The following is a 13017-nucleotide window of genomic DNA, read 5'->3' as shown; positions in this document are numbered from 1 at the left end:
CTGGCCCATTAGCTCTAACTTCTTATTGGCTAACTCTCACATCTTGATTTAGCCCATTTCTATTAATCTGTGTATCGCCACATGGCTGTGGCTTACCGGCAAGATTCTAACCGGAGTCTGTCTGAGGCAGAGGATCCATGGCTTCTCCTTGACTCTGCTTTCTTACTCCCAGGATTCAGTTCTGTCTACCCTGCTTACCTAAGTTCTGTCCTATCAACTAAGCCAAGGTAGTTTCTTTATTTATTAACCAATGAAAGCAACACACAAACAGAAGGAACTCCTACAAGAGCCTGGGTTAGGTTGATGTTACTGATATTAAGATGATCTTACACACATATTTTGGAGTTTATCAGCTGTTCATTTGCTCTGGAACAGTTCAATCTCAATACTAATTTTTCCTTTCAAGTTTAGTATTTTCTAGGATGTGATTATGGTGCTTTCTAATGCTGTGTTTTGAGAATCATATCCATTGTTCTAATCCATAAATCCATTAGGGTTTTTAGTCATACTAGATTCAATCTTGATAAGTTGTTTGTTAATTATCCATTGCAATCATGCTTTAAATTTTTCTGCATACAGGCAAATGAACTCTTATTTCTTTTATACAGTTCATTGATTTTTTTTTATCTTGTGGAATAATTTTTGATATTTGTTGACTACGTTAATTAGTTTGTTTGTCTGTCATTTTTCTTGAATGACCAGATTTAGAATTTAATTACTGATGGTACCATATTTTTACCTTTATAATTTGTTATCTTCTACTTTGATTTTTATTAATTTTTTTCTACTTTAGCTGGTGTTTTGGCTAGTTTTATGTAAACTCGATACAAGCTAAAGTCATCTGACAGGAGGGGACCTCAATGTAGAAAATGCCTCTCTAAAATCTGACTGTAGGCATTTTCTTAACTAGTGATTGATGGGGAAGGGTCTGCCTCATTGTGGGTGGTGCCATTCCTGGGTTGGTGCTTCTGGGTTCTATAAGAAAGCAGGCTGAGCAAGCCATGAGGAACGAGCCAGTAAGTGGCACCCCTTCATGGTCTCTGCATCGGCCACGGTCTCCAGGTTCTTACTCAGTTTTAGTTTCTGTCTTGGTTTCCCTCAATGGACTATGACTTGGGATAAAACATTTTTCTTCCCAGTTATTTCCTACAGCAATAGTGACCCTAACTAAGACACTTGGGTTTATTTTATAACCATTATTCTAACTTGCTGAATTAGATATATTAGATTTATTTATTTCTGCTGATTGTTCTAGTTTCCTTTCTGTTGCTATGACAAAATACTCTGACCAAACACTACTTGGGGAAGGAAAGATTTTATTTCAGCTTAAAGGTTATAGTCCATCACTGAAGGAAGTTGGGGTGTTAAACAAAAACTCAAAGCAGAAACCATGGTGGAAGGCTGCTTCCTGGCTCACCTGCAGGGCCATTCTTACCTAGCTTTCTTATACAGCCCAGAACCTCCTGCCCAGGAGGTGGTGCTGCTCCTGTCAACTGGGGCCATCAAGACAATCACCTATGACACGCCCACCCACAGACAGTCTCCCCCTAGCAGTTTCTCAGCAGGGCACTGCCGTAAATACTAAGAGCACGGGCTTATTTCTGAACACTGTTGCAACTGTGCGGCAGAGGCTGTCAGGCACAGTGTTTCCTGATTATTTTAGAGATTTTAATTTTATTTTTATATCTAAAGGATTTGTTTTAGTGTGTGTGTGTGTGTGTGTGTGTGTGTGTGTGTGTGTGCATGAGTGTATGCCATGTGCATAGAGGTGCCTGTGGAGGTCAGAGGAACGTGTCGTGTCTAGGAGTTATACACGGTTGTGACCCACCCAGTGTGAGCGTTGGGAACTGAACCCAGGTCCTCTGGAAGAACAACAAGTTCTCTTAACTGCTAAACCATCTCTGCAGCCCCTCGTTTATATTTTAGTTTCCTTGAGTCAGAAAAAAAGAAACCGTAAAATCTGGAACTGCTCGGGGTGTTGTCCTCGGGAGCTTATCAGGGATTTCTAGTTCTATTGCTTTGTGGTCAGAAAAATGCTGTCTGAGCTCTTCCTTCTTTGAAGCCTACAATTTTGTTATGTGCATATTCTGTATGTTGGTAAGCATGCCTACTATACCAGACACACATAAGGCACACACACAAATTTTCTTTTCACATCTTCATCATTAACATCTTGTGTTTTCCTTTGGTATATGATGCAACACTTGTGTATCACAGTAAATCAGTAAAAGCTGGATTTTGTCATCTACAACGCCCATAAGAGAGTTCAGTTGAGGGCCGAGGATAATGCTTTTGGGCAAGTATGGGAGAAGTCGGTGTTTGGTATCTTAAGTGTGCTATTTGGGTCAAACACTTGCCAAACTCAACCTTGAACCTTCTCAACTTGTGGCTGGGACCCCTTTGGGTGGGGTCACATATCAGATATCCTGCATATCAAGTATTTACATTAAAATTTGTAACAGAAGCAAAATAGCTATTATGAAGTAGCAACAAAATAATTTTATGGTTGGGGAAGCACAGCATGAGGAAGGAGTTGTTTTAAAGAACGGAGCATTAGAAGGTGGAGAACCACCAGTCTGTGGGTAGTTTTGCGAGAGAGACCCTGCAGCTCTTTGGCCTTCAGGAACATACACACGCCCACCGAGGCAGAAAAACTGCATAATAACAAACAAAGCAGTCTAACTGTCAAAATGATCGGAAAGCAATTTACAGCTTTCGTGGCGTTTCTTCGAAGAATGTCCACAGGGTCCTAGCTCTTAACTGAGCCTTGAAAGTCTTACCCTGTCCCCCGCTGCCATTCCTCTTCATCTCACGCACCCCCCAACAGTCTGCAGCTCCCAACAGGATCCCCCACGTGTATTCTTTCTCACGAACTCTGATCCCTTGGCCTACCCTCCCTCTGCCTTTCCGGAAACAGGTTCTCCACGAGTCTCTCGTTCCCCTTCTTCTAGCACGCAGCCTTGTCAGCCCAACTCAAAGTTTGCTTTTACGTGGATCAGCGATTTTTATCTGTTTTCCTCCTCAGCACAACAAAAACCACTAGATGCTGGGTACAAGGTTGTCAAGACCTGGGACCTGTCCTGGAAAAATAAAGGATAATGTTTTAAAATATTCACACATTGTAAATTTCATATCTAAGTTACTTTCTCTTGCAATACGATTCCTAAACGTTTGAGATACGATAGTGTGCACTTGAAAAGTAATCTCCTTCTTCAATTGTAAGAATATAGAAGTCACTTGTTTTTTTTAAATATAAGTTGCTTATTGTAAATCTATTTAGGTTCATGTTTTATCAGTGATATCTCAGTTTGTTTTTCTAAGAAAGAATACACTTGAATAATGGATAAATTTTATTTTTGCAGGCTAAAGAAGGTGCATTTATTGTGAGGGACTCAAGACATTTGGGGTCTTATACAATTTCTGTGTTTACAAAAGCTGGAAGGTAAGCGTTTGTGCTTGTGATGACTTTAGAGATAATCTTTGGGACAATTTTGCTTTACGCAGATGCCATCACATAGGGACTTTGTGAAAGGACTCCGCTTAGGGAGGAGACTTCTGGCCTAGAAACTGGGACAACTACCCAGTTCACGTTATCTCTGTCGTCTATTACAGGAACTGAAGTATGTAACATGACAAGTCTATGACATAGCTTCTCTCTCTTTCTTTTTCCAACCAACCCTCCTGATCAAGTTAGATTAGTTGTGAGACACTAGTGGCGTGTTCCTTAGACCCCTCAGTCTCCTCTAGGGTTGGTCTGCACAGAGGGCTCAGGGGATCCTCAAACTTCCCGTGCCTTTATGCCTAGGCTGTTCTGTGACTACGGGAACTTGTGGTGAGATAGAGAAGCCTGAGAGGCAGCGCCTCAGGAGCAGCCCTCCCTTAGTGAGGAGTGACTACCTCGGCGGGGTGTCTGCAGTTTAATAAAGACGCCATAGCTGTGTCCCCTCTATCCTCTTTCCCCGCCTCAGCTCACCTTTCCCATCCCTCACGATGGAATTTCTCATGGTTTAGTCAAACTCAGCATTCGAGAGATAAGTGTGCTTCGTGATGAGCCCCGCCTTACTGGGCATGGGGGCTTGTCTTCTAACGTTATGTTGAATATGAGGTACCCGTACGATATTTGAGGGGTTTTCCCGGGATGACCAGGTATTTGTTGAGCCCATCTGTTCTCTCATCGGTGTGGAGTATTGCCAGGAAGAAAGCTTGAATAGTGGGGTCCCACCGCCTAACACACTGACTTGATTCTAAAGCAGTCTTTTCTTTCTCTGACATTTTACTGATGACAGACACACAGAGTCTTCAATAAAACATTATCAGATTAAAAAGAACGACTCGGGACAATGGTATGTCGCCGAGAGACACCTCTTTTCATCAGTCCCAGAGCTGATCCAGTATCACCAGTACAATGCCGCTGGTAAGTGGGGGTGTAGGCGGGGTTTATCATCAGGACCTCCGGCTCCCCAAATAATCACACAGAAACTTGTTGTTAATTATAAATGCCTGATGGATAGCTTAGGCTTATTACTAACCAGAGCTTTCAACTTAAATTAACCCATATTTTTTACCTACCAGGTGGTGGTCCCTTTTTTCAACATGGCACGTTCATCTCCTGCTTCCTCTGCATCTGGCTGGTGACTCTACCCTCCTTCTTGCCAGCGTTCTCTGTCTGGCTCTCCCACATAACCTCTTTCTGCCTAGCTACTGGCCGGTTGACTCTTTATTAAACCGATGAGAGTAAAACATCTTCACAGTGTACAAAAGGATTATTCCACAGCAGGGAGGAACCAGGTCTGCGGAGAAGGGCTGGGAGCCAGTCCCTTGTCAGGGAAGGCATGCACGGTCTTAGATTTTCAACAGCAGCAAAATGCCCTAGACATCCAGTCTAAGGGCTGAAACACAATCTTTCTTGGGCAATGTGGCTTTCATCAACATGTCTTTTTCTTTTCCTAGTCAAGGAGCAAGACTTGAGTTGCAGTTTTTTTTTATTTCTACCAGATTAGGAAGATAGTGGGTGACAGAGGAGCCAAGGGGATTTAGTTATGCATATACCCAGAGAGGTTAAATAGGGTTAAGTTTAATACAGCTTCAAATTCCTAAATGTTGAGGTGCCTTTCCTTTGCTCCCACAAATCTGCTCTCTTATTTAGATAATGACAACAGAAAATTATCTTTAAGGCTCTCATCCTCTATTCTTTCTTGTTTTGAGAAAATACAAAGTTACACAGACCCTGGCTTTCACAGGCACACTTTGACCTAAATGAACCGGAATATCGAGCCCTCTCCTCAGCTACTTTTGCCCATTTCTCCTTAAACAGACCTATCGTTTCTGGAAAGATAAGGGATCTCAGAAAGTTCTTCCATAATTACAGACACATCTCTGGTCTTCAGCCCTCAGCCAGCCTGTGCCAGGCCACTTGGAGCCAGAGGCAAAGACCTTTACCTCTGCATTACAGAGCTTGGATTCGATCCACTCTAACTTCTCCTACCCTTCTCATGAGTTTCTTTTGCTTTTTCAATCATGAAAAGTTGTGTTGGACAATCACAAAACAGAAACAAAAAGCAAACAAAAGAATTCTTTTGGAAAGCGAATACTTTCCTTGGCACCGGTTTTGCTGGTTTGCGCATCAAGAGCAGATCCCAGGACATGGGTCTCCACTCCACTTATGGGATGAATCCACGGGAATTTCCAAGGGTCAGTAGCAGCTTGGGTGGAAAGAGGTACAGGGGGGAGGCCAAGGATCAGACTGGAGATCCAAGTCACTCCCCACCCCTACCCCCAGGCCAGTTCTGAGTTTGCTTTTTCAACAGTCCTTCTTCTCCTCCTTCCTCTAGAGAAACATTGAAGACAGAGTATTATGTGGTGAGCTCACAGAATAATGAAAGACCAGGCACGTGCCAAGGTTAGAGTTAGGAAGGATAAACCGTCCCACATGAATACTCCTGCCTAAGCCCCACAGGCAATCAGTTTCATATCCTAAACATGTCCACTTAGATCCCTGTCTCTCCCTAGTATCAGGGATTCCCCGACTAATCATTAGCCCCGTGGACAATTTCCAGAAGTTTCTTAATGCTTTGTCTCCAAAGTTTGTTTCCCTTCCATCTACCTCTATGTTACCACCAGGGATCTAACAAAAATGGAAATCTGAAGATTTCACTTCCTTGTTTAAGACTGGCATGCCCCCTACTGCCCCCACCAATCTCTTTTACTCTTTCTCTTCCTCTCTCCCTCTTTTGTAGAATGCAGTGCTCTCTGACATGGCTTACAAGGCCCATCTCAACCAGGATGATACATACCTCTCGAATATAACTTTTTGCCTCCTCCTACCCCCTGCTCTTTGTTCAGGTACCAACCTTCATGCAGTCCCATGTGTTTGGTGTTCTCTCTCTGTGTCCCAGCTAGTCTGTGTGTGCCTTCATCATTTACACGAGAGTGGTCTGTCTTTTCTTATGGTTCCCCACTAAAGGAAGGCTCTCTGTAGGAGGAGGAGTCATCTCAATTGTCTCTGGATTGGTTGAGGTCTTGGGGATTTACCTGCAAGAGAATCCAGTTTATTTTAGGCTTTTATATCTTCTGGTTTTCTACTAGCTGAGCCTGCCTTTGCGTCCCAGCTTTTGCACATGCTATCTATCTGCCTGGTCTTCCTACTGATGTTCGTGAATGACTCCGTGTCAGCCAGTCATCATTCCTGCCATCTTGTCTGAAAGGCCTTCCTCCACCACCCATTCTCAGCCCACTGCATTTTATCCACTCCGCCTTGTGTTTACCACCTACTTTTTCTTGGGAGTACACATACGTTATTTCCCTAGAAATAACGGATCTAGAAAGTGGGATCTGGGAGAGCAGAGGCCAAGAGCATCTCATTTAATGCTGTCTTCCAACGTCAAGATAGAACATCATGCAAACAGACTTTCAATGGATAGCGACTGAAGAAACGAACAATGAAAGTTTATTGATAAATTGAAATTGATTTCCTAGAATTTTCTTGTTAATCCAGTCAAATGAAGGCTCACTCATTCTACTCTGCTACCTTCAAACAAACGAAACAAAACAAAGACAAAGGAGAACAATGACAAAAAAATCCCACAAAAACCTTTTTCCAAAGGGTGTTCAAGTTGATGGTTAAGTGGATTTTTCTGGCACTTTTGGAAACAATTTGACCAAATATTTCATTTTATAAGAGAATAATTTGAGAGAATACATACAAATTCATGTTCAAGAAAACATGACCTATTTTATAATACTGAGGCAGCAGAAATATTTTAGGGTCTTCTTATAGTCGTCAGTATGTATAAACTACATGTTTAGTATGAAAGTTTATAATAAAACATTGATATTTTGTATAATGTATTTGATACATACATGCTTCTAATTATTCAAATAAAGAGTTCTGCCAAGTTTTTCCCCCAAAGTGCTAATAATTCACCCGTACACACTGAGATTTTGTGAGAGAGTTTTTTTTTTTTTGTTAACTTAGAATTGTCAGATTGTGTACGGTGAGTATATATAATGAGTGGAAAGTTCTCAAATGGAAAATAGAAAACTATAATGACTGCAGTATTGTTCTGCCTCATCGTCTAAAGACAAGTGCTGTCTTCTAGTGCTTAGGTCTTCCTCTGTAGCTAGTAATGAGTCTTGATATGCTCATTTTTCTTTCTCCTTAGGTCTTATGTCCCGTCTCCGCTATCCAGTTGGGCTCCTGGGCAGCTGTTTACCAGCCACAGCTGGTTTTAGCTATGGTAAAGTACACACGTGTGCTGAGGGAAGACATCCATCTGTCTGTCCGTCCATCCGTCCGTCCATCCATCCATCCGTCTGTCCATCCATCCATCCATCCATCCATCCATCCATCCATCCATCCATCCAGGAACGACCCCACAGATTCTTTAAATTCTCAGTTCATTTGAAAAGTCTACCTACATGTGTTGTTTTTTTTTTTTTAAAAAAAAAATTCAAATGTCTTGCTGGAGGTGTTTAAATAATCCATCTCCTGGGGCAATCTGAATTTGAACTCGGTAGCAATGTTCTTGTTTGATTTCACATTTCACTACTTATGAAGAGCTGTCATCTTTCCCATTTTGATGAATAACTTCTCTTCTCCAGATGTTGAGGCTGTTGTTTTCTGGTCACAAGGGTGGGTAGGAAATGACTGCTTTCCAGGAGAATCTATCAAAAAGAGCTGTTGGGCGTCTCCACATCATCTTTGCGCAAATTGAACTGGTACCCTCAGATTCCAATCACTTTATAGCAAGGGTGAATAGAATTCTGTGAGAATAAGTGCGAACCAGGGAACCTTGTTATCTGACTTGTTGGAATGTTTGTTCTCTTGAATTTCTCTCATTAGTAGAACTCCGATTATACTGGGGAAAAAAGCAAGATGAGAATTACGTTGTGTAAAATGACTATGCTTCAGGGTCTGAGTCTAAGCAAGTTGGAAGAGTGCCTTCAGGGTGTTATGAGTGCCTTTGTCATTCCTATATGTCAGAACTTATATAAGTAGAAATTTGGTTGACTATATTGCTCTCTAATTTCTTAGGAAAAGTTCAATTTTTTTAACAGAATGATGCATAAACCACACCTATCACATGATATATATATAATTTACCAAGTTTTAAATGCTTCATTTACTAGAATGAGAAACTATGCACGCTTGCATCTGACCTCTTCCTCTTCTCGCTATCTTTGAATTTTATCTACGATGTTGGTTGAGGCTGACTCATTCTCACTGTGACATTGTGCTACCACCCTTTTTACACAGCCATCAGCATTCTTACAAATATTATTGCTCTGAAAGTTCTTTCTTGTGTTTAGATGATAAACGTCCATTTATGTTCCACTCTATACATACTTTAGAGTAGTTCTGTTGGGCCACAGGCTATGCACAATTTGCGATTTACTAGGCAAAATCAATTTCCCAAAGAGTTTATTCCAAATTCCACAACTGTCAACTCCAGCTCCACTCTTTCATCCTTGCTTATACTTAGTATTTCTTTTTAACACCTTCACCAATGTAGCAGGCATATGATGGTTTAATTTTGGTCCCTCATGACTAATTATTTTGGTCACCTTTAACAGATGTAGTGGCCTTTTAGATAGTCTCTTCGGTGATCAATTATTTATCATCTTTACCCTTAAATTGGATTTTATGATTTTTCTGATTGGCTTATTCTTTTTCTTTCTTTTTTTATTTGTTTTTTTTTTTTGAGACAGGATTTCTCTGTGTAGTCTTGGCTGTCCTTGCTCTGTAGACCAGGCTGGCCGCAAACTCACAGAGATCTGCCTGCCTCTACCTCCAGAGTACTGGGATTATGTGCCACCACGACCCAGGGATTGATTTGTTCTTAACACTTCCCTTCTTTTAAAGATTTATCTTTATTTTACATGTCTGAGTGTTTTGTCTACATGAATATACATTGTTGCCTCAGAGGCCAGAAGAAGGAGAACTGGAGATAAGAAAGATTTTGAGCCATCATGTGGGTGTTGGAAATTGAACTCTACAAGAGCAGCAAGTGCTCTTACCTACTGAGTCATCTCTCCAGATGAACAGATAAAATTATGAGTTTTAATTTATTAATATTCCCTCTGTGTTTATATTTTATCAGTAATTCTTTACCACTGTCAAGCCAAGATTCGTTCTATCACGTTACTTTTATAACAGCATTTCAATACAGGGTTGGTGACTAGTTCCCGCCTAAATTCTGCTGGGTGCATTACCCTGAAGTTCCAGCAGATGGTGGTATTGTTGTATAAAAAGTAGGTGCTAAAATGTACAGCTTTGACAGTTTCAAGGGTATTAGTTTTGAAAACAGTTCTTTTGTTCTTCTTCCTGATTTGCTTATGAGAAATGAGACCTATTTCACCTCAAATCCATGTTTAGATAAATGTTGGTTAGCATTCTTGCGATGGGCATGCGTAGTAGATGACCAGACCCTTACCTAAGGAGAGGACATAGGAGACAGTAAGGGTCTGTAGCAGTGAGAGCAGAGCACAGAACTGAAACAGGAAGAGGAAGTACCACAGCTCCCTGAGATTTATACATTTATCATCATAACAACACCAGGCTGGGTGATATGTTGGGGACCAGCCTCGACAAAAATATCAGTTATCACGCTCACACCCTAGACCAAAACATTCTGGAGGCAAACCACTGCTCGGGTGGAATCCATTGTTATCTCCTTAAGCGAAAAGGAACTTAGTTGGATCCTTAGACTTTTGTTTGGAGTAGAAGCATTTCTACTTCCCTATTCCTGAAACACAAGGTCTGGCTATTAGCCACACCTGTTGACAATAACCTTGAGAGAGCAGAACTTTCTAATCTACATCTATCTAAATAGGACCTTTGTTTGCGGTAGAAACACAATAACCTTGAAAGAACCAGAGGAAAGTTCCAACTCTCTGACCTTTGGTCAAGGTGGAAATAGGCTCACATTTTTGGGCCTCCACAGAAACATCTATGTTTTAAGTCCAGGTTTGGTTTTGTTTAGAAAAGCACAGTTATGTTTAATATAATATTTTGATAGTCACAATTTATGTCTCCAAGCAGGTGACTTTCTTAACATTGGTTGTCTTGACTTACACGTTAAGGCCACAACGAGAACATTAAACATAGTCACAGATCTTTTCCTGTATGTCTTTAAATTGTATGTAAAACAAAGAGCAATGAGTAGATAATTCCTAAATGTTTTCTCTGGAGAAAAAAGTTCAGCATTCTCTCCTCTTTAGTAACACGAGTCATTTGCCTTTCTAGAAAAGTGGGAGATAGACCCGTCTGAGTTGACCTTTGTCAAGGAGATTGGAAGTGGTCAGTTTGGGGTAGTCCACTTAGGAGAATGGAGAGCACACATCCGAGTCGCCATCAAGGCCATCAATGAAGGTTCCATGTCCGAAGAGGACTTCATCGAAGAAGCCAAAGTGATGATGTGAGTGTGAGCCCCGCCCACATACACACGCCATAAACGTGAACCCCACCCAATACACACGCCATAAACATGTGAGCCCCGCCCACATACACACGCCATAAACAACGTGAACCCACCCAATGTACACGCCATTAACATGTGAACCTCACCCACATACACACGCCATAAACATGGCCCAATCTGGGGAGGGGGATTTTTCCCACTTCACATAACACAGCCCAACACCCCGGGGACTTGGACAGAACCTGGAATTCACTTCAGACACACCTACAACAGTGTCACAACTCTGCCCAAGCCAGTTGGGTAACCCAGGCAGAGAATTTAACCTCTGTGTGACACGCATGAACTATGTCACTTTCCAGTCCCCAAAGTCCTGGCCTATAAAATTGGGAATCACAGCACACATGGCACTGGATGGCAGTGTGACTTAATGAAATGACCAGAGGGAAAGACATGTAATGTATATTATTTTCAGCTTGGTTGTTGGTGCTGAGTAAGTGCTAGTTAGTTAGTGGTGTTTGGTTTTGCCCCCACCCAAGCAAATATAATGATTGTAGTTTTTTACTATAATCTGAGCTTGGACCAGGAGAGTTCAAGCCAATGTTCTCTAAACATTTGTTCAATGTTTATTTAGAAGAACAACAATGTACCAGAGGGAAAAACAAACACACAGACAAACAAACCCAAGTGTTCTCATTTCAACTGTGTTGTTGTCCAGAGCAGTGGAGTTCTGTCCCAAACTTGTGGGCCCCAAAGGTAAACAAAATGATCAGAGATTGGATAGAAACAGGAAGAGATTAGCTAGGGCCTTCTCCAGGGAAGACAGAGCAATTAGGCCTCTGAGAGTTTTCAAGCTCATGTCTCGTCTCACCTATCCTACCAAATATCCTTTCTATCCATTTACAAAAGAAGAGCTCTGGATGGAATTGTGATACACACACTTATTCCAGGACATCCGCTTCCCTATGATTTGTGGCTGTTGTTACCTGGATCACCTGCTTGCTGACTCAAGTTCTCAGATCAGCCAGCTCTGCATCCGGAGGACCAAAGGGTAGCAGCGTGGGTGTGGATTAAAGTGACACAGTAGGGAAGAAAAAACGGGACTCATGTAACTCCGGGTTAAAAAACATGTCAGAATCTTCTCTGAACGTGAGATGAGGGGGCTTCTTTAAAGAGCTGACCCTGGCTGGGAGCCCACGAATTTAGACTTTAGTGAAGCTGTTTCCTTGGAACTAAAATGCTCCCCCCTGCTCAGGAGACTCAGGAGCTGATAAAACTTACACGATTCAGGAGACGAGGAATTTATAATAGTCACAAGCACCCCCTACACATAAGGCTACAAAAATAGTAAGCAAATGCTGAGAAGAGAACTTTCTCCAGTGAAGCTAACTCAAAGTCATGCAGGGAGCTCCAGATGTGTGTGTGTGTGTGTGTGTGTGTGTGTGTGTGTGTGTGTGTGTGTGTGTGTGTGTGTGCGGTGTTGAATTTGAGAAGCCTATTAGAGGATCAGTGATGACTAAGTAGTCAGGGAAATGCATGAGGCCAGAGTTCAGGAGAAAGGTCAAGTTGGAGGAGATGAATTTGAGAATGGTCTGGAAGATGATACTGAGAACCATGGAACTTGATTCTGTTGCCAAGGGAAGAGGGGGAGATAGGAAAGGACAATGACAGGAAAAGGTTGTGGAAGTTTTGGAAATGCTTTAAAAAAAAACAAGTTTAAATACATCTGCAATTGTCCTACAGTGAGCCAGGCCACTTCTCTAACTGGGGATGGCGTGTGTGTGGAGAAACTGGCATTGCAGGAAGCAGGAGTACACTTCTGCTCGCATAGTTCTCTGCCTAGGAGAAGTTGTTGTTCTGTGTGTTCAACTGAACCACATAGAAAGGTTTATTTACTTGTTTTTGTTTTTGATTTTTTTCCCCTCATAGATATTTGTCTTATTTGCCAGTTGCCCTCGTAAGCAAATGCTCACTAATGGTTCAGTTCTCAGATGGTTCTGTGTAGCTCTGGTCTTGGGTTTCTTATGACATGGAAGGGTTTCATTTTGAGACTTACTTTCCTGACATGATTCTGTATATGTGAAAACCACATTCCTTAGCT

General features: G+C 41.7%; 1 protein-coding gene across 1 annotated transcript in view; it reads left to right on the top strand.

The window, feature by feature from the left end:
• The window catches only part of Txk (TXK tyrosine kinase), a 37160-nt gene that overhangs the window by 13546 nt on the left and 10597 nt on the right, over nt 1-13017 (top strand). The window contains exons 6-9 of the mRNA XM_026785278.1: nt 3363-3442; nt 4287-4414; nt 7662-7736; nt 10745-10916. Coding sequence (XP_026641079.1) covers nt 3363-3442; nt 4287-4414; nt 7662-7736; nt 10745-10916 — 455 coding nt within the window. The remainder of the gene's footprint in view (nt 1-3362; nt 3443-4286; nt 4415-7661; nt 7737-10744; nt 10917-13017) is intronic.

Source organism: Microtus ochrogaster, linkage group LG1 (assembly GCF_000317375.1).
Source record: "Microtus ochrogaster isolate Prairie Vole_2 linkage group LG1, MicOch1.0, whole genome shotgun sequence".
Classification (NCBI taxonomy): Eukaryota; Metazoa; Chordata; class Mammalia; order Rodentia; family Cricetidae; genus Microtus; species Microtus ochrogaster.
This window is presented reverse-complemented; position numbering and strand designations above follow the sequence as displayed.